Below are 21,734 nucleotides of genomic sequence, written 5' to 3'. Positions count from 1 at the left end.
TTTATATTAAATAAATTCATTACATTCACCAGATTACATTCTTGTTCAGAATCACTGACAATATAAAAGTATGTTAATAGTCTTTGAACAAAAGATAAACAGATATGAAGACCTTCAACCTAAAAATTTAAAACGCCATTTGCAGTTCTAGGCAGATTCTGTTCATCAAAAAACTGTGAAGGGTTCTATGCAATTTACTTGTATCTTTTAATTGCTTCTGAATGTTTAGACGAGTGTCTAAGTCACTGCAGTATCAATAGATGTGCTAGATAACACTATAAATAAAGCTATAGATGAAATACCAGAAGACAGTTTTGTAAATTCCAAATAAGCTTTACAGATATTTATTAGAAAGGCTTTAAACAATGTTGTTCAGTGAACCATAAACAATTGCACATGGACCTGTATCCATGCAATGTCTTCAGTGTAAGAAACCTAAGACAGTGCAGCAGGGAGACAAGAGGGACAGCTGATTGCCAATGCAGTGGCAAACCACATGTAACCATGCAAAACTGAACTTGGTGGAAGAGTGGAGTAATGTCTCACACCAAGACCTGTCAAATCTGGAGCAGTTTATGAGGACGTGATGCAATTGCAGGACTCAAAGCAGCTGCTGGAAACAAAACATACTGAACGCTACTTCTGATATTGACAAAACCTCCTTTTTGGGACATTTGAGGCCATGCTCATTTGCACAAAAGTAAACAAGGTTGTAAAAATGCAAAAAGTTCTCTGTGAGGGTTAGAGTTACATTATTGTATTTATAACTCAGTATAAAAGCAATATTAGTCTACTGTACATAGCTAATAGCTTTTACGTATATTATTACAGCAGGGACATACAGGGAACATTAACCATTTTACTCCACATTGATCAGACAGATTTAGACAAACCAGTGGATGAGGAATGTGCGAACAACCAAAAAAGCAACATTAATTATAAACCTAGAGACAACTTACTGAAATCAAGCATAAATACTGATAATCTAAATGTGTACCATGATTTTATTTCTTTAATGTCTCTCTCCCGATATATTTTGACAACAGAATAGATTGTGATGGATACATTATCAGACTTCTTTCCTAATCACAACAGGTAAGAAAATATATTCTCTAGAGGTGGGCTGGGCAACTTTGTCCTGCAGAGTTTAGCTCCAACCCTAATCAAACATGCCTGAACAAGCTAATAAAGGTCTTAATGATCACTATGTGTTTAATTAGGGTTAAAGCTAAATTCTGCAGGACAGTGGCCTTCCAGGAACGAAGCTCCCCAGCCCTGCTCTACAGTCACACAACACAAGTGTTTGAAGAGATCTTGATCTTGCGGGAACTTTATCTTCATTTACACTTCAACTGATTTAGGACAATGCTTGACATGTTGAATATAAATCAATGTGATTCAAACATCAATAAAATACCAGCTCCCATTGAACTCAAACATTACCTCATGAAACGGCAATACTTCAATTAAAAATGAAAAAATAAAAGTTTGCATTTGATCACATTAGGTTTCAAACGTCAGTGTATACAGAGAAATTCCACAGAACATGTACAAGGAACAATAAATGTATTGTTTTATGTAAATGACAAACAAAACAGTACCACAGTACCACACAACGTAGAAGCAAGTCTGACATCCAGGTTTGAAGTCCTTTTAGCGAGACTTTATCACATACTGCTTTACCACAATCAAACAAGTCATAAAATCATAAAACAGCATCTTCCAACACTTTATCAACACTGCTATTACAATTAGTTAGTAATGGCCAAGTAGTACATAGAAAAGTATTTTAAAAAGATATCTATATGTAATCAATACAGTGCACAGCAAAAATAAGTACACCCCCTCCAAAACTTAAATTCAGCAATTACTCTTTATTTAGATGACATGTTGGGGTTCTTTGGAGATATGATGTTCCAGCAAGCCTGCTTGATCAATTACCAAAGAAGAATGTCAAAATTATTTAGGAAAATAAGATTTTCTTATCAAAGTGATAAGAGGTTGTGTTGCAAAAATGAGTACACCTTCCTGAAAGTTACTAAATAAAAAAAAATAAATAAATAAAAAAAAAAAGTGTAGGTTTAAGGCTATTTCTGATTAACAGGTAAGTATGTTAAACCAAACCTTTAAAAGACAAGTAATTTCCTAAAATTCTTGAAAAGTGTTATATAGCCTACTGGATCATACTCAGACTTGATGCTGCCAACAATGAAACCACTTGGGAGAGAACTGCCAGGTGACTGATTTCTTAGCATAAAAGTGGACAATGGTACAAGAGGAATACCAAATTATTGTTTTAAGTGTGAAAATATAGCAGAAGCAGCACCAACATTCAAAAACAATGGACTTGTGACAAGGATCCTGAAATAATCAGGCCTTCACTTTAAGAATTTTTGCTAGAAAAAGAGCCGGAGAAATACCACGTAAGTGTCTCAGAGTCGACAAAAGCTATGAAAAGAGTGACACTTTATCTCACAGAGTACGACGACGCAGCCTGCAGAAGTGACATGGCTGTTGTCACCACTAGTATTACCTAGTGTAGCCAAAGCACAATAAACTCATTTAACCTCTTACAAGGCCCATATTTACAAAATATAGACTTCTGGGAATCCATACTCTGGTCTCAAGAGACCAAGTCAATCATTTCGAATCCAAAAGCATCCAAAATGTTGTGGTGTTGCTAGAGGAGGAGTACAGTGAGAAGTGCCTGGTACTCACAGTGACATTCAGTGGCAGTAAAGCTCTTATATTGGGATGTATGAGTGCTGAAGGTGTGAGGGAGTTGTGCTTTATCAAAGTGGTCATGAATTCACACACACCACTGTGTGATGTAATACAAAAAACTGAAGAAGCTACCCTCATTCCCTGCATTATTGGGCATTTTTTCAGCATGACAATGAACATATTAATTCTCCCAAAGTGAAAATCCTTCAGTGGACTTGTATTTCACTCAATCTTAATACTCTTGAGCAGCTGTGGGGGATTCTGTAGAGACGAGCTGAGCAACACTCCCTGTTAAAGATAAGTATATGTTTAATACATTTAAATTTTGCCATCTTTCCCTGAATTATATTAGTGATCATTAAGAAAATACATCTTTTATATTTATTCTGATGGGGTGTACTCATTTATGCTGTGCACTGTATATACATTTTCACTTTGTTGATCATGTGATTTAAAAAACAATAATAATAAAAATCACCTTTAGTTAGATAAATATAAATGAATTTGTAGAACCCAAAACCTAATTGTTCTCTTCACCTAATTATTCAGTTTCAAAGTCACTCAAGTATTTAAATTTATGAATTTAAGAGCAGATAAACACATGGATGATAAAAGTCAGATATTTAGTCCATATGTATATAATCAGAACAATAACCTACCTAAAGTTGATTTTCTTCCAATTACCATAGCTAACATTGAACTTGTAAGAGGACCCTCTTACTGTAGATGTACAGAAACAGATTCTTATTAAAATAAGTAACTTTGCTTTGTTTTCCACTACAGTAGCTAAATATTCTCAAAACAAGATAAATTCACATTCTAAGCCTTATTTTCTCACGTGTTTTACATGCAGGCATAATTAACTCAATAGAGAAAGACTAGTTTTCCTCCTTATGTCTTCCAGTAATGCACAGGCCTCTCTTTGTCTATAAAAAGGGAGCAACAACCTTTGGCCCTTATGTGCAATAAATATAAAACAAATAAACAGACTTTCTGACAAGTAATGCAATTAACTCAATTGTAGGCCATTTATGGTCAAAAAAAAAAAAAAAAAAAAAAAATCCGTATTACAACATTCCCACAATGTACATACTCAATTTGCTGCATATTATTGTGAGCTTGGAAATCTTGCGTTAGGATTTTTTATTTGCCCAGGCCACGATTTTTCTAATATGCACTCGTCCAAAGAGCACAACATAAATCCTGTTCATTATTTAATTTTGGTTGAAATTGTCAACTGTAGTGGTGGTATACAACATTTTAATGTGTTTGTGTTTTTAATTTGTATGCATTCTCTGAAAATCCATCTTATAGGAGCTTTTGGAACTTTTCAGGCAATTAAATTAAATCCTTTCATTTGCATTAAATTTCTGCATCTTCCAGCTCTTGTGTGACTTTTTTGTTTGTTCAGTTTACAGTTAAACAAAGTGCTTCACAGCAAGGATTTAACTGATGTGTGACTTAAAAAAAAATAAAAATAAAAAAATAGCACATCCAATCACATTTGTAAGAGTTGGAACAATTTTTTCATTGTCCAAGTCTAAATCCAGCGAGAACATGGACAGCAACTGGTCTACATCCAGCAGACTTCTAAAATATCATAACACTAACATAAATCTAAACATACAATCATATATTAACTTTTTGCGTCAGACATGTATCACTTTGCTCACATCAGATTGGTCCGATGTCAGTTTTTGATCTCTAACCCAGAACATAACCTGCCCCGGAGCAAGTTAGCCGTGGAGTGCAAGCTACTATGGCAATTAAAGCCAAGCCACTTTCATGGTACCTAAAACCAAGGATTGGTACAAACTAAACTGAAACTTACCAGGCTAGCCAGCTAATCCGGCTCCATGCTACAGGCCCCTGGTGTGTTTGATTAGAGTTGCAGTTAAACTCTGTGGAACAGTGGGTCTTCAGGAGCAGGAACTATTTTATTCACAATGGCGTTGATATTCAGCTTTATACGGTTATTTATATGAAAGTAACAGTCCTATTGTATTTCTGATTCAACCCACATCTACAACGTCAGTTTGAAATGCTAATGTTCTTTTCGTAAACACAAACAAAAAACACCATTATAGTTTTTTGTCAATAAATACATCTTGAAGTTAATCATTGGACCATAATTTCTTCAAAAACAGCATCCAGTGTTAAAGGTTTTGACAGCGCTTCATTGCTTTAGCATCCCATTTAACAGAGGAACGTCCAGTTCTCTGCTGGTCACTAGAACACGGTGTCAGACGGTCCACACGTTTGATTGTACTTTAGTAGGAAGTGAAGCAGAAACAAAAACTGAAGGGCAAACGCCACAGTTCTTTGGTCTTTACGCTTTTGATCACTGGAGCGCCTCTATAATTTAGCGGTAGTGCTTTTAGAAGGCATCCAGCTGAACTGATAGCGTTCACGTGGTGTCAGCAGGTTTAAGTCCAGCAGCTTTTGCTCCTTCTCGCTATCCACCGTCTTATATCCAAGCAGAGTCATGGCTCCCTTGCAAACCTCCTGGATGCGCTGGACTTTCGCAAAGGGTAAGGTGGTTCGCCAAGCCAAGGAGACGTCCTCTGCATTTCGCGAGGTGATCTTGAAGGCCTCCTTCTTCGTTCCCTTGCCCTTCCCATGGGTGATGCGGTAGATCCACTCCTGCAAAGCTTCAGTCATCTCCAGACCCACAAACTCGTACATGGCTTCGATCTCCGCCTGCGTGTTATGCACTAGATCCTCATAACGTACCATTTTGTAGCGTCCCCGCAGGAAATCGGGTGGCTTCAACATGGCGGTCTCATAAATGCGCACGTGACTGCGGCAAATCTCCTGCAAGACCTGGTACGACTTATCCTTTTCGGGGACGTTGGCGTGTTCCAGGACTATAGCGCTATCTTTCACCAGGGCTTTGACCGACTGCTCCCTGGAACGAAGCACCGCTCGTGGGTCGCGAACCAGATGGATGATGCGCAGATCCAAAGTGGGGTCGCGCAGTAGAGGATAAAGCGACTCCAACTCGAAGAAACGCACTTCTTTTAACACTACGTGGCTGTAAGTCCGGCACGCTGCCTCTGCGAGCTTCAAACCTCGCGTATCGCAGTGCTGCTTGCATTCTTGCTCTTTGCTGATCTCGTCTCGAGCTGTGAGAAAACAAGCGGGTGGAGAGCAGAGCGCACGGCTGTGGCTCCACATGAAGAGGTTGGAGACGTTGCGTGGCTGAGGCATGTAAGCGTCCATCACTGACATGTCGCACTGAAAGACGCTGCGAATCAAATCGCGCACCGCCATTCGCAAGCTACGCGCGCCGGCTTGATGTATAGACGTCCACACGTGCCAGCCTGGCTCCATCAAATAAAAGACATCCGGATGCTGGTTGAACACCTGGCCCAGGAACGACGAGCCAGACCTCCATGACGACAGCAACAGCACGTGTACCTTGCCCTGGGACGGAGATGTGTTTTGACTGGGTGGACGACTGTACCACCCGTACAGAAGCACCACTGCGACAGCCTGAATTAGAAAAAGGCTCAGCACGGTGGGCTTCGACACTCTCCACCGCAGCATACTGTCACCTTGATTTACCTACAAAAGCAAGCACAGTCATACTTTAATGGTTCATTCATGTACTGGCATGTTTGTATTCCCTAAAGCTTTAAAACAAACTATTATTGTAGCTTTGAAGGATTATGTTTAATAGCTTGAACCCTGTAAATCCTAACATAACAGTCAGAGAAGTGTAGTTTTTCATGGCTTTTATCAGGATTTAAAAGAAGTCCACTTCCAGAACAATTCACATATAATGTACTCACCCCCTTGTCATCCAAGATGTTCATGTCTTTCTTTCTTCAGTCGTAAAAAGAAATTATGTTTTTTGAGGAAAACATTTCAGGATTTTTCTCCATATAATGGACTGATATGGTGCCTCAATTTTGAACTTCCAAAATGCTGTTTAAATGCGGCTTCAAACGATCCCAAATGTGGTTGTAAACGATCCCAGTCGAGTAAGAAGGGTCTCATTTAGAGATCAGTTATTTTCATAAAAATACTACAATTTATATACTTTTTTAATGTCAAACACTCATCTTGTCTTGCTTTGCCTGGACTCAGTTTTTTTTAGTGTATGTTGGAAAAACTCCCATCTCATGTTCTCCCTCAACTTCAAAATCGTCCTATATCGCTGTTTTACCTTTTTTGTTAAGGATGTTTGATCTTCTTTGCATGTTCACTTTGCAAACACTGTGTCGGTACTTCTGCAGTGATGTAGGATGATTTTGAAATGATTTTTGAAGTTGATGAAGAAAATGCGATTGGAGTTTTTCGACGTATCCTAACTGTCTTGAGCCAGAGTACACAGAGCTCAGGCAGAGCAAGACAATACAAGCGTTTGAGATGAAAAAGTATATCAATTTTATTATTTTTGTGAAAATAACTGAGCGTTTCGCTAGATAAAACCCTACTTCCTTGGCTGGGATTGTTTACAACCGCATTTGGGATCGTTTGAAGCCGCATTTAAACTGCATTTTGGAAGTTCAAAATCAGGGCACCATATCAGTCTATTATATGGAGAAAAATGCTGAAATGTTTTCCTCAAAAAACACAATTGCTTTACGACTGAAGAAAGAAAGACATGAACATCTTGGATGACGGGTGGGGGAGTACATTGTCTGTAAATTGTTGTTCTGAAAGTGCACTTCTCCTTTAATGGCTCTTACTGTTTGAAATAAAAGAAAATGGAGCACAAGTGGAGGGGAAAAAAAATGTATTCAGACACAAACTGTGCAGGGTTGCCAGGTTTTCACACCAAAACCTGCCCAACTGCTACAAACTAGCCCAATCATGTTTCGAGGGGGTCCCCCGTTAAAAATCACGTTCTGGGGGATAAAACACACTTTTTTTTTTTTTTTTTTCTCTGGGTTCCCCTGGTAAATTTGCATGACAACATGAATATTTTGAATTAAAAAGTGCTTTTAACACACTGTATTTATTTACCACTTGTAGTACACTTGAACCCACTAGTGCACATTTGAGTACACTTAGATGTTCTTAAGATTATCTTAATAAGTACTAAAGAATCATTTTTAGAATACAGAGTACAAATTAGTGCATGAAAATAGAGCCCTATAAGTACATTATGGAAGTGCACTTGTTTTTCACCTGGGATGCTTTATAGGGAAACTTTGTCACCCTTTAAATTTCATCTTCCCTCTTCTGATTTTTTTAAAGTGATACAACTCTGCTTTGCAGTTTTACTTTTGTAATTTAATTTTTGAATATTGCAAAAAAAAAATCACAAACTGCTGCCGTTTTTGCATAAGCTTGCAACGGTCAACTTACAGCAGACAGAACTTGATTTGGCTCGGAATCATCAGTGTTTCTATATGATGATACACTTGTGCATTAACACCAATTAACAACATTAATACTCTAAAATAAGCCTGAATATCAAGAGGGGAAAAATTACATATAGTTCTAATGGAAATACCTGATCAAATAAAGATATGAAAGAGCCAAATGGAAGTAAAAAATAGTCTTTGGAGAGTTAAATTACAAGCAGCTTTTCTTTTGAAGCCCCATTTCCTTTGAAAAGGGATAGTTTCAGTGGAAATGACACTTCTTTCTGCACAGCTGCCCTACTAACTCTAAACAGCAGATGGCAGTGAATCTACAAATGAGGAGATGTGAGCTTCAGTGGGTGACCAGTATGTCACTTTTATCTGGGTTTCAAAATAAACAAATACGCCTGTCAAATGCTGTTTACTTTTAACTAGTGCTGTTAAACGATTAACCGTGTTTACATAAGGTGTGTATACTCTGTGTATATTTATTGTTTATAAGTAAATACACATATATAGTATTCATTTAAAAAAGGGATGGGATGTAACAATACAGTTAGTCCACGGTTCAATACATACCTCGATTTTTACCCACGGTTTTCGGTTGCCACTTAAGTGTGGGGTTTTTTTGTAACAAATGAACAAAATACTCCCGTAAACCTCTGTACACTAGAAAAAGCGTGGTTTAGTATATTTCTGCTTAATTTTTCTTTTTTCGATTTTTACGCAAAATAGAATGGGTTTCATTCATACTGGACGCCAGAGGGCGCCCTCGTGCAAAGAAAACATGCATTAAAGAAGTAGCGCTGATGACGTTCCGTTCTTGCTTCTCTAATATGGATAGAAGCATTGCTATTGCTGTAGCGAATTAAAAGCAAGATATAACGTTAAACGTTTTGAATGACGAAATGTAAGGACAATAAACACTCGTCTGCAATAATATATGGTTTATCTGTGTTCTTCAAGCCATCTCGGGTATTTTCATAAGCCATTGCTAATCGACATGCATTGTCTGCCTAGACAATGATGTGAACATGCATTAATTCATCTCGCTCACAAAAAAACAGATTCAGTATTCCTCAAAATGAATACAAACAGTGAAATTCAACTCGTATTCATACATGTATACACAGTGCTGGGGAAAGTTAACATGTCAACTCTTCAGCAATAAAAAAGGAAAAACAAATGTTAGATTATACTGAGTAATTTTTGCTTAGTATGGTTGAATTGGATCAATAAAGGTCGGCAGCAAACACACTGGTTAATAAAATAGTATATTTGTATTATTTAACATGTTTAATTATTGCAGGATTGCGTCATATTCTGAGTTGAATTTCACAGTTTTTATTCATTTTGAATTATAATTATAATAATAATAATAATATATTATATTATTTATTTATTTATTTATTTATTTATTAGGGATGTCACAATACTCAATATAATATCGAACCGTTCGGTACGACATCCACGGTTCAATATGCGCTTGTGAATTGTGGTTTTGCATTTAAATAACTTCCTTGTTTTATTTCTCTCGGAATTTGCTGTATGTGTGCCCGCAAATTTAAAATGCTGAAATGAGGAAACGCTTCCCCGCTTATATTTGAAAAAGCAACACACGCAGAGCATCCTCCATTCTAATGACACGCAATGATAAGCCTTTCTAAATCTGTTGTCCAACAAAAGTTATAAAAACGAAAGTTATAAAAAAAAAACATTAAAACTCGTTTTTAATTCACAACATCAGTCGAGTGTTTGAAATAACTTCCTTGTGTGATCTGAGGCCAGTTGCATAAACTTAGCCTCTATGTTAAGACAGTGTCTTAAGAACTAGTTTGACCAACTAGCAGTTAACTAAGGGGTAATCAGTAGGGATGAGCGAGTACAGCATTATCTGTATCTGTATCTGTATCTGTTAACCATATGAATTATCTGTATCTGTATCTGTACTCGGAGTGGGCGGGGCCTAACCCGGAAGTGGGTGAGATTTAACCTGGAAGTGGGCCATGTTGTCTTGAAATGGGCGGGGCTTTAACCGGTATGTTATTTTAAGCATGCAATTGATATGGGTTGATCAGAAATTGTTATATTTATTGCTGATTAGAAAACTATTTACATGACAGCATCAGCCTTGAGCTTCAGATCAGTGGTTTTGATCATGATAACAAACGAACTATATACAGAACAAGTTTTGCAACAATGAATACAACACATGCGGTTGCAATTATGAAGTAAAATGTAATGAACAAGAGTTTTCATTTCAACATAACTTTCTTTTTTTAACCTTGAGCAGTGTGATTTTTTTATTTATTTATTTATTTATGAAATACAGAATAAATATGTTATGTAGCCTAATTTGCACGCATTGGGGAGTGGCGCTCTAAACGCGGGGTATTAAAATTGCTTTTGAAGGCGCGTGCGCGTTTTACTTTCGGTTTTGTTTGAACCATCGCGCGAACTCTCGGCGGTGCTGAACTGGATTTTGAAAAGTGCCCAGTGGAAATTCGCCCCGGTACATCGTATGCTATATTAAAGGTCTTTTTAAAACACTATTTGAATGTATTAAGTCATATTAAGCGTTTTAAAATAACCCGGCAAATGGAAATTCCGCCGGAAGTGCCGCTGCTTCCTTTTACACTGAAATGCCTTCCGTTTACACTGAAATGCCTTCCGTTTGCACTGAGATGCCTTCCGTTTGCACTGAGATGCCTTCCGTTTGCACTGAAAAGTTCACGCACATCCACATATGAAATCACTTGCATATATGTATATACACAACTCAAGCATGCGTCTTACTAGCCTATCACAGAACGCAGACACAGTAAACTACCCAATGAGGATTTTTATTCAATCCGAGCACAGATATTGACTCGTATTACTCGTATGATACTCGTACTCGGCAAAAGTGCTTTATCCGTGCCGGATACTCGTTTCAGCCGAGTATCCGGCTCAACTCTAGTAATCAGTCATATATTTTGGATTCAACTTAGACTAATCTAAGTTTTTATGTAACCGAATTTTACAAATTTTGACCAGACTTATAGAAAGAAATTAGATGACTAATTTTTAAGACTAGTCTAAACCTTTTATGCAACTGGCCCCTGATGTGGATTCATAGAATGAGGCAGACAATAAATTATATACTAATTCAATGCATGTCGATTAGCAATGGCTTATGAAAATACCCGAGATGGCTTTAAGAACACAGATAAACCATATATTATTGCAAACGAGTGTTTATTGTCCTTACATTTCGTCATTCAAAACGTTTGGTTATATCTTGTTTTTAATCAGTTACAGCAATAGCGATGTCTTTATTTTATTTATTTATTTTATTTTATTTTTATTTTTTATTTTTTTATTAATGCTGTAGGAAACGTACAAAACAAAAATCCAATGCTAGGGGTGAGTACAATTGAGAATACAAATACAGGTTACAAAAATCAGGAAAATATTATGAGAATGACACAATTAGACAGTTTTAAGGGCTTTGGAATTGCTGGATGTAAGAAGAGTGTCCAGGTAGGATTTAATGTCCTTAAAGAAAACAGGAAAGTAGGGCTTAGCACCTTGACACTTACATTTGTGTAAAAAAAATTAGCAAGAAAAATAAATAAGTTATATAATAATATTGGTCCTTGTCTTCTTTAGAAAAGCTATGACAACCAAATAAAACATCTTTATATAACAAAACAAAACTTTGTGAAGAAAAAGAATGTACAAAAATACAAAAATCCTTCCAAAATAAGTTAATATATGTACATTCCCAAAAGATATGAGACATAGATTCATCTTCAGCCCCACAAAATGAGCATAAAGAATCAATATCTGGAAACATTTTTTTCATACAAAGCTTAACGGGGTAAAAAAGATGAAGTAATTTATAAGAAACATCCTTTACTTTATTAGTTATTAAATACTTAGATGACAGAGTCCACACTTTTTTCCATGGAATGTTTTCGTATAGGCCATTCCAGTGGGACACAATATATGGAAGAGAAGTTATCTCAACTTGAAATAGTTGTCTTATTCTTTTGTTCCGACCGGAAGAGGTAGATAAAAAGCAAAGTTTCCCAATCACTGCATCAAAAGGATGAATCATTGACAAAGAAAACTGGAGTCTTGCAGAGTCCTTAAGAAGAGTTATGGCCCCAGTAAGAATTACAATGAATTTGCCATTACAATGGCAAATTCTGGAGGACTTACAGGAATATCATATTTATTCAGAAACTCTGAATAAGAATACAAGTAACCATCAGAATTTAACAACTGAGAAACTAAAATAATATTATTATTTACCCAATTTGGGAAAAATAAAGATTTATTTTTATAAAGAATATCACCATTATTCCAAATAAAATTACTGTGTGGACTAAAGTTATGTTTATAAATCAGATGCCACGCCAACAGTACTTGTTTATGAAAATTTGACATTTCGTGATACTGTAATTACAAAACAATAAGAAAGGCAGACCTCCCACCTTAGACAAAACAATATTAGGGATAATATTCCAAAATGAATCAGGGTCTATAGCGATGCCTTTATCCATATTAGAGAAGCTGGAACGGAACGTCATCAGCGCTACTTCTTTGACGCATATGTGGGTTTTCCGCACAAGGGCGCCCTCTAGCGTCCAGTATGTTAGCATATGCAGTTTATATATATATATATATATATCTCATTAATACATAAACATTAATGTTGCATATTTTTCTTAAATATATACATGCGTGTGTAGATGCTGATCTAAAGATGAGATCTGTTTCCCCAGTTCACTTAAATCACTTTATCCACATCAAATCAACAGGCCTATGACCAGACACTGCACAGACGGTAAATGAAATGCAAATGGAAATGGAAAGGCGATGCACACTGTACCAACAGAAAACTTCCTTCTAAAAACACTACAATGTGTGTTCACTCAACATGTTAATGCCCCAGAGCACTCTCAAAACATGTTGATTTTGTACATTTTAAAGTGACAGTAAACCTAAAATTCTAATTGTAATTTACCCACTCACATTCCAAACCTGTGATGCCTTATTTCATCCGTGGACCACAAAGTAGTGGTCTGTGTGCCTTGTAGGCTACTTTCTAAGTCTTCAAAGACAATATAATGGCTCTGTTTGAGGAAGAAACCAAAATGTAAATTTTCAACTGAAACTGGTTTCTCTCTTACGCAGCTCTCAAATCTAACAGACAACCTCGTCTGCCACATTAAAATTGGGTTGTTTCTTACCTAAACTGTTTGTACCCTGTTGAAAAAACAGCATATGCAGGTGGGTATGTTTTGATGATGGGATGCTGGGTTATGCCGGTCCTTTGCTGGTTTAGTTGGTCATGGACCAGTATAAACCAGCAAAGGGCCTTCTTAAACCAGCATCAAAACCTACCTAACCAGCATATGCAGTTTTTTTCAACAGGGTATGGTTACGGAAAACTTTAGAGATATTGCACAAAAGACAATTGTGTGGGTTTTTTTTCCTTCATACATTAGTAGGCTATAGCATCATCATGAGGCGATGACAGAATTTTCATTACGTGGTGAACTGTCGCTTTAAGAGCGTTGCACACCTGACAGAGAGAAACAGGTGGGAAATGTGCTGTGATAAATGACTAATATGATCAGATTTCGTTTGTTTCCAATGTGTGCTCCTTCACACGGACCCGGTAACTAAAACATTTGATAAAAACGATGAAAAGTAATCAGAGGACTTGACACAGAATTTGTGTGTGTATGTGTGAGAGAAAGAGACTCCAAACCTAGTGAGCTGACAAGACAGACAGCATTACTAGACACCATCATATGACTTCTGAAACGCTATGATGCCCAGAAATGCTGAACGCACCTTCCAAAACGTTTATAGAGGGAACGTTGAGACATTTACTTTGAGACAGTTTTGAGACAACAAACCAGAAAAAAAAAAAACTTTTATAACGGGTCATCTTTAGAGCCATCGACTGTTTTTACAATCTAAGTATTTAAATAATATTATTGTTTGGGCTAAACGCGATTAACATCGCGTGAGAAAATAACGCGTATTAGACAGATTTGACTTCCACTGAAACAGAGGAAACTCGGCGGCTCCATGTTCACAATCATCCTTTTCAAGGACTTCTAGAAAAGTCACACTCCCGTCACAAACAGATCATTTTTAAGAGTCTCCCTACAAACAGATATATTAATGTAAGGATGTATGTCTATAGTAGTAGTAGATGCTGCATATTAGTAAAACGTGCCTTACCTCCTGTTCAGCAACGCGTTCGCATTGAAGGATAAAACGTTACTGCTGTAAACTCTCTGGATGTGAAAAAAACTTTGAGACGTGGCCTTTAAGAGTGATTGGCAGGAGGTGGGCGGGGTTATCCGACTTCACAGTGAGTAGCCTTTTTGTAAAATGATCTTTTATGACACTAAAATGACATGAACTTCTTAGAGTGGACGCTTTGTCTCCTATTCCATTGTGTCAAGAATAAAACAAAGCTCATGTAAAACGCGTGTAAGTGTGATGCAGTTATGTGTAGATAAACTACAATTCTACATATTGTTATCTAAGCTAGCTACATCTGAGTTTTCCTAAAAAGTGAATATTCAATAACTCAATCTATGTAAGATATAAACATAAATTCAGAGATTTAGAAAGAGTAGCATATTCTGTCACAACACGCATGAATGAAACAGGAAAACATTGCATCTGTATCCTGTCCATTGTGCCAAACTTCCTGTGCTTGATATCATTGATGGACGTGGAGGAGAATACAAAAGCTAGCATACAGAATATCTGATATACAGTATTTGTGAATGTGTATCTGTGCAACCAACTGAGACACAGACGAGAGACTAAAGCAAATATATGACCTGCTTTTGTTTGGTTTGAGTCAACATTAGTATAACTACATTTTGCTTACATAACAATTCATCTGTTTTCATAAGCTTAACCACTGACAATAATCTTCCCGATTATCACATTATTTATTGCGTATCCAATTAAACATTAGGCATTTATGCCTTTAACTCAGGGGTGAGGAACCTTGATCCCGGAGGGCCGGTGTCCCTGCATAGTTTAGCTCCAACCCTGAAAAACAACACACCCGTCCCCTGTTTTAACTATTACTCATGAGGAATCAGTAAGTCCTTCTGAACAAACCCCTCAAGGATTTTAATATGTGGATATTATAACATCAAACAGCATGAGCTCTCTGAGGTCACTTTATCCAATCTGAGTTTCTCAGTTTAAGTTGCTTAAAAACACACTTTGTGTGAGGTTTCGAATTGAAATATTTCTTGTATCAGTCTTTCCACACAGCGAAGAATATTTGTGCAGTATGTGGTGGAACTTGATGTACTTTGAAACCAGAAAAACCAGCAATTCCACAAGCATCCTGGTGGGAATTCCTTATGAATGTACTTGAACTGAACAAAGACAACTACGTATACAGAAAAACATTAGCAAACACAAGTCCTCAGCAACAAATGAAGGTCCTGATGATTGTACAACAAAAAAACATCAGGAGCTGTGCGGTTTAAATGGTGGTACTGCGGTGGTTGGTAAAACCTGGTTTTGAAAGATGAATGTTTGAATGTGCTGGAAAACCCAAAGAAAGATCAGCAGGACGCTGACATACTGAATCCAGGCGAACTTGATCATTTCCCAAAAGCCCGGCCGATAGGTAGAAAAACCAGTCAAGGAAATTAAACTCGAGTTGATAAGATCAAAGTGGACCGTCTAGGAATGCACAGAAGACAGGAAGTGACATCTGCAGCTCAGTCACTTCATGTGTCCAATATGTGCTCATAAGAGACTAAAAAGCATAATGCGGCAATTTCCTGTCATGTGTTTTTAAGCAAATCAATGTCATCTGAAAGCAACTTCAGATTTACTTTTTTCCTTTTTTATTTTTAAGATTTTATTGTAGACCAGATGGTTAATGTTAGCAACCAAGACACTGAAACAAAAATGTGCACTATATACCCTCAAATAGAGTATCTTTTACAACAAAGGGATTGTTTAGCCAAAGATTGTATGACTTACACTGCTATTCAAACATTCAGGATCAGCAAGATTTATTTAACTTTCTTATGCTATCAGAGCTGCAATTATCTGATAAAAATATAGAAGAAAACAGTAATATTGTGAAATATTATTACAATTTAAAAATAACAGTTTGCTATGTTAATATACTTTCAAATATAATTTATTCCTGTGATGCAAGGGTGAATTTTTGCCAGTCTTTAGTGTCACATGATCCTTCAGAAATCATACTAATATGCTGATTAATCAGTGTTGGAAACGCTTAACGTTTTTTTTGGAACCTGTGATATTTTTTCAGGATTGATGAATTAAAAGAAATTAATACTTTAATTCAGCAAGGATGCGTTAAAGGAGAAGTCTACTTCCGGAACAAAAATTTACAGATAATGTACTCACCCCCTCGTCATCCAAGATGTTCATGTCTTTTTTCAGTCATAAAGAAATTATGTTTTTCAGGATTTTTCTTCATATAGTGGACTTTCATGGTGCCCCGAGTTTGAACTTCCAAAATGTAATTTAAATGTGGCTTCAAACGATCCCAGCCGAGGAAGAAGGGACTTATCTAGCAACGATCGGTTATTTTCATAAAAATAATGCAGTTTATATACTTTTTAATCTCAAACACTTGTCTTTCTCTACCTGAACTGTTTTTGTTCCAGTTCATGTCAGTTAGGGTATGTTGAAAAACTGCCATCTCATGTTCTCCCTCAACTTCAAAATCGTCCTATATCACTGTTTTACCTTTTTTGTTAAAGGTGTTTGATCTTCTTTGCATGTTCACTTTGTAAAAACTGTGTCGGTACTTCTGCAGCAATGTGGGATGATTTTGAAATGATTTTTGAAGTTGAGGGAGAAAATACGATGGGAGTTTTTCAACATACCCTAACTGTGTTGAGTCAGAATTAGACAGTTCAGGGAGAGCAAGACAAGACGAGCATTTGAGATTAAAAATGATTTACATTGTATTTTTTTTTTAATGAAAATAACCGATCGCTTCATCCAACATTGATATAAATCAGCATATTAGGATGGTTTCTGAAGGATCATGTGACACTGAAGACTTTTATAATGATGCTGAAAATTCAGCTTTGCATCACAGAAATAAACTGTATTTTGAAGTGTATTAAAATAGAAAACCATTATTTTAAATTGTAATAATATTTCACAATATTAGTGCTTTTCTAATGTAAATGAGCCTTGCTCAAGAGACAGTTAAAGAGAGTTCTTCGTACTGATCCCAAACTTTTGAATGGCAGTGTATGATTTTCTTTTGTGGAACAATGTTGTTTGGATCCCAATGTTCTTCAAAACAGCTTATTTTGCATTACAAAGAAGATAGCAAGGATGATTTTCTTTTTTGGGGGGGTGAACTATGCCATTTACAAAAACATTTAATTAAATATGTATTAAATAAACAGATTTAATACATAAATATATAAAACAGAGGTAAATGTAAAGGATATGTAATAGTCTCCACTGGATAATTGATCTGGGCGTTGATCTGGAATGGAGAACTCGTAGCTCTACCCACCGACCACACGGGAATGACGCCGGAGAGATGAGTAGTCACTGTGTGTGAAAGACAGACTTTGAGACAGAGAGACTGCTGGCAGTACCTGAATGCCTACATTACCAAGAACCACATACTACATGCTTAGCTATGGTGGAATGACATTTGAAATTGACAGAAAGATTTGACGAACAAGGTTTCAGTATTCAATAACTGAAAGAAATAGAACATAGAGCACTAGGAGATGAACACAGAAATAAGCTCAGAATGTTCTAGAGTAAATATTATAAATACTATAGAAGGTGCCACTGGAAAACACAGCCTACGGTAAATCTGCTTTTTTGAAAACAATGAAGTGAAAACAAGGAAGACAATAGAGGCTATAGACATTTTCATAACAGTAATAATAAAATATATTTGTTTGGCTTTCTAAGGACATGTTCCTTATCTTACAGTTTCTCTGCTGGTAGAGTCTAACAATGTTGGCCAGATCATATGTACTCGCAAACGGACTGGATGCATTGATCAGTGATACCTGGAATTAAAAAAGCAATTAAAATTGAGAACGTGATTTCTGAAAATGACAGACAAACACGCAAATTTACACATAAATCAAATACGTTCCAAGTAATTTCCATTGCTGAATTTATTTTATTTTAGATCTTCCTGTTGGCATGCTTCTGATAACACTGCAGCATTCCAAGTCAAACCGGTTTCCAGCAATGAATGAATCATCACATTCATCTGCATGTAGGTCACATGGATCAACATCGTACTTGTGGTTGTTTAGATAGACTCACATTGTAGGTACTATGTAAACCTCGGTGTGGAAGAGGAGTTCGCTGGTTTAACTTCAGGTCTCCACCGATGAACAGCTGAGATCCTGGGACAGGCGAGGAATGCTGCACAAAGGCAAGCGTCTGCATCACAACAGTAGACATTCGCTACACAGATGGACAGATAGACACGCAAACAGAGAGATAAGTCATACATAGGGATATATATAAAAAGATAATACTGAAGGCATTTAATTCTGTGGTAAATAGGAATGGACTGAATACACACAAACAGTTGGTATGAGAAGGTAAGGAGGAGCTGAATGCCAAACATCTGTTCTTCTGGCTTGAGTGGGATGTTGATCTGCAGCACGAGGAGGTCAGATTTCCCATCCTGGTTTCTGTCCTCCTCCTGGACCTGAATAGAGAACAAACCAGTGCAGATTTAACATGCTTCCAGAGTTTGCTTGCAAATGCTGTGGGAGTGTAACTGCATAAAAAGTTTTTATTTCCACAGTTTCATACTTACAGAGATAGATGGGATGCGTAAATTATCTCCGATCAGTCGATTGAAGTTGGGAAATGTGCTCCATGCTATGTAACTCCCTGCGGCGTCTGTTGCTCCAATCACAATCATGTCATACTGGAACTGTACGACTGGCTGCTCTTCATATGTGCTCCTCTTCAGCCAGAACCCTGTTCACAACAACAAGCACTTTATGTCGTCATCAGTGTTACACAATCAGATTACTTTTTTCAAGTAACTAGTAAATTAAAGCATTACTTTTTAATTTACAAGAAAATATCTGAGTTAGTTTTTTTAAATAAGCAATGCCATTTAATTTGTTTTCCCATTTATTGACTGACAGATCTCCTGTTGCCATGTTGAGAGAAATCAGGAGTAAGCACTGTGTGCTCTGTGTAAATGTGATGTTACTGTTAGGGCTGTTAATTAATCGTGATTAATCGCATACAAAATAAAAGTTTGAGTTTACCTAATAAATGTGTGTCTACTGTGTGTAATTATTGTGTATATATAAAAACACAAATTACTGTATGAAGAGTTCAGATGCAAAAGCCTCTAAATCCATCTGACGTATTTCTTTAAAATGAGCATTTCTTTCTGGCTACTTTGTATAGGTTTCTATGTAAGTACTGGTACTTCTGATTGGGGTGAGGCTGGAATTTAGCGAGTTTGAAGTAAATGTATTTGATGGATGTATACTATGTGTCAGGAGTGAAGGATCTGACGCATTGATCCTCAAATGCAAACTGTGTGTGTTTTGCCTCAGGGCAACCATACATTTGTGTTGTGTTTTGCTTTCTTTTTATATATTCTTCATTCATTTATTCATTTATAATCATTAATCATTTCATCATTTTATTCATTTATATATTCATTTTATTGATTCATTAATTGATTAGTCATTTATATTATATTATAGTTGTTTTTTATATATATTTCCCTTGTTGTTTAGTCTTATGACTGTGTAGCTTCAAGGGCTGTTTGTCTTCATGAATAAGAGATACAAGGGAATGTTTATAGAAACTCAAGGTTTATGGGATGTTGTTGTGAATCAGTTTGGTATAACAATACTTGTTGGATGTGTGTTCTCCAGACGAAGTCTGAGCATTGAGACATACGCAATTAAGACTATTCAATAAACTACTTTTTATCATCATTACTTCGTCTGCTGCTTCTGCTATTCATTTTCACTGGCTTTTTCCTCAGTCAACTTCTTGGCTGATAGAAGACTGTTAATAGTGTTTTGGGTACCAGACAAGACCTCCTGTTAACAGGGTTTGGGTATTAGACCTCTCTGCTGACGAGTTGTTCTGATACAGGACAAACTGATATTTTCTGACGGGATCTGGCATCCGGGGCTGGATCTTATTTGTTTAGGCATGGAGACAGCGATCAAACAGGAGCATTCACTCAGTATCATTATCTAATTTTTGACCATAAATGGCTTTTAGCTGGTTTTGTATTTGAACTCTTCGTATATATATTTAAGACAAAAATGTTATTTATGTACAAAATATTTTTATTTATATATAATATAAATTACATAAAAATGATAATAAATACATATACTTGTAAATAATTCTTAAATACATGAATGTGTTTGTATTTATATATACATAATTACACACATATATTAGGCAAAAGCAAAATTGTATTTTGTATGCAATTAATCACGATTAATCGTTTGACAGCCCTACTGTAGTTCTGGACTAGATTAATTTGTCTCACTCGCACAAAACAAATTCAGTATTCCTCCTAAATGAATAAAAACAGTGAAATGCAACTCAGAATATGACGCAAACCTGCAGTAATTAAACATGTTAAATAACACATACATCCTTTAAGTATTTAATCCCATTTTATTAACCAATGTCTTTTCTGCTGAGCTTGAGCTTGTTGATCCAATTCAACCATACTAACAAGCAAAAATTACTTTTTTATGAATATGAATGAATTGTACATTAATTTAATTTTCCTTTAGCCTCAGGCTGAATCATTTCATTTTTGGTGTGAAAAGGCTTTAACTTTTGCCAAAAAATAACACGTTTTATGTTAAAAACAAACATCCAATCCCAGCCCAGAATTTAAACGCAATGCAAAAGTAATGCAACGTGTTACTTTCCACAAAAATGTTACCAAGTAAGGCATTTAGTTACTTTTTTTGTTACTTCCTTTTACTCCCCCTTTCTTTTTTAGTTACTAATATTGTAATGCATCACTTTCAAAAGTAATAACTGGCTTTGAATAAAATATTTTAGAATAATAATTTGCTTGGAATAAAACGCAGCTTACCTTGACTTCTATAAGCCACAAGAAGAGGTGAGATGTACGTGAGGCATAAAACCACACAGACAAACAGTGTTGCTCTGGTGCAAACGCATGTTCTGTATCTTATTAAAGCAGGATGCGAGTAAACGTCATAAAAAGCCATTGATGTTAATGTTGGAGTAAATATTATGAATTCCCAACACCATTAAACACATGTATACCCGCCGAGCTGGGTTGCATGCATTGTCAGATACATTTATGGTCAAACAAAAGCTGTTTCAGTTAAACAACATTTTACTTTTCGGGGGGAAACCGTAATAAAGTCAAACCTTGAAGCGCACAGATTAACAACAACAAGCACACTGATTGTTCCGGTGGCGCGGCGTCATCTGTTCACCATAGCAACAGCGCAAAACTCGGCCTTGTGCGAAGTTTGTGCATTATTGGACATGAATGGATCAAAACTATGTTTAACAACAAAAATAATGAGTTTAATCGCTTGGTTTCGCCAATCGACTAAGCGCAGTTGCTGCGAAATAAACGAACTCGTGTAAAAAAAAAAAAAAACCCGGAATCGA

The 21,734-nt window shown here is 36.4% G+C and overlaps 2 protein-coding genes across 2 annotated transcripts; both read right to left on the bottom strand.

The window, feature by feature from the left end:
* On the bottom strand, nucleotides 1–14,764 carry chst6 (carbohydrate sulfotransferase 6). The gene is made up of 2 exons (XM_051099261.1): nucleotides 14,289–14,764; nucleotides 1–6,291 (listed from the first exon to the last, which is right to left on the bottom strand). Exon 2 carries the CDS (start codon nucleotides 6,271–6,273, stop codon nucleotides 5,080–5,082), a length of 1,194 nt encoding a protein of 397 aa, XP_050955218.1. The 5' UTR covers nucleotides 6,274–6,291; nucleotides 14,289–14,764; the 3' UTR covers nucleotides 1–5,079.
* A 130-nt stretch (nucleotides 14,765–14,894) lies between these two features.
* Nucleotides 14,895–21,731, bottom strand: tmem231 (transmembrane protein 231). Its single transcript, XM_051099262.1, has 7 exons — nucleotides 21,181–21,731; nucleotides 18,892–19,058; nucleotides 18,652–18,780; nucleotides 18,387–18,530; nucleotides 18,040–18,121; nucleotides 17,543–17,645; nucleotides 14,895–15,717 (listed from the first exon to the last, which is right to left on the bottom strand). The coding sequence occupies exons 1-7, from the start codon at nucleotides 21,317–21,319 to the stop codon at nucleotides 15,552–15,554; spliced, it is 930 nt and encodes a 309-aa protein (XP_050955219.1). The 5' UTR covers nucleotides 21,320–21,731; the 3' UTR covers nucleotides 14,895–15,551.
* Between the last annotated feature and the right edge of the window lie 3 nt (nucleotides 21,732–21,734).

Source organism: Labeo rohita, chromosome 25 (assembly GCF_022985175.1).
Source record: "Labeo rohita strain BAU-BD-2019 chromosome 25, IGBB_LRoh.1.0, whole genome shotgun sequence".
In the NCBI taxonomy this organism is placed as follows: Eukaryota; Metazoa; Chordata; class Actinopteri; order Cypriniformes; family Cyprinidae; genus Labeo; species Labeo rohita.
Note: the sequence above shows the minus strand (reverse complement) of the source record. Positions and strands in the feature narration are given on the sequence as shown.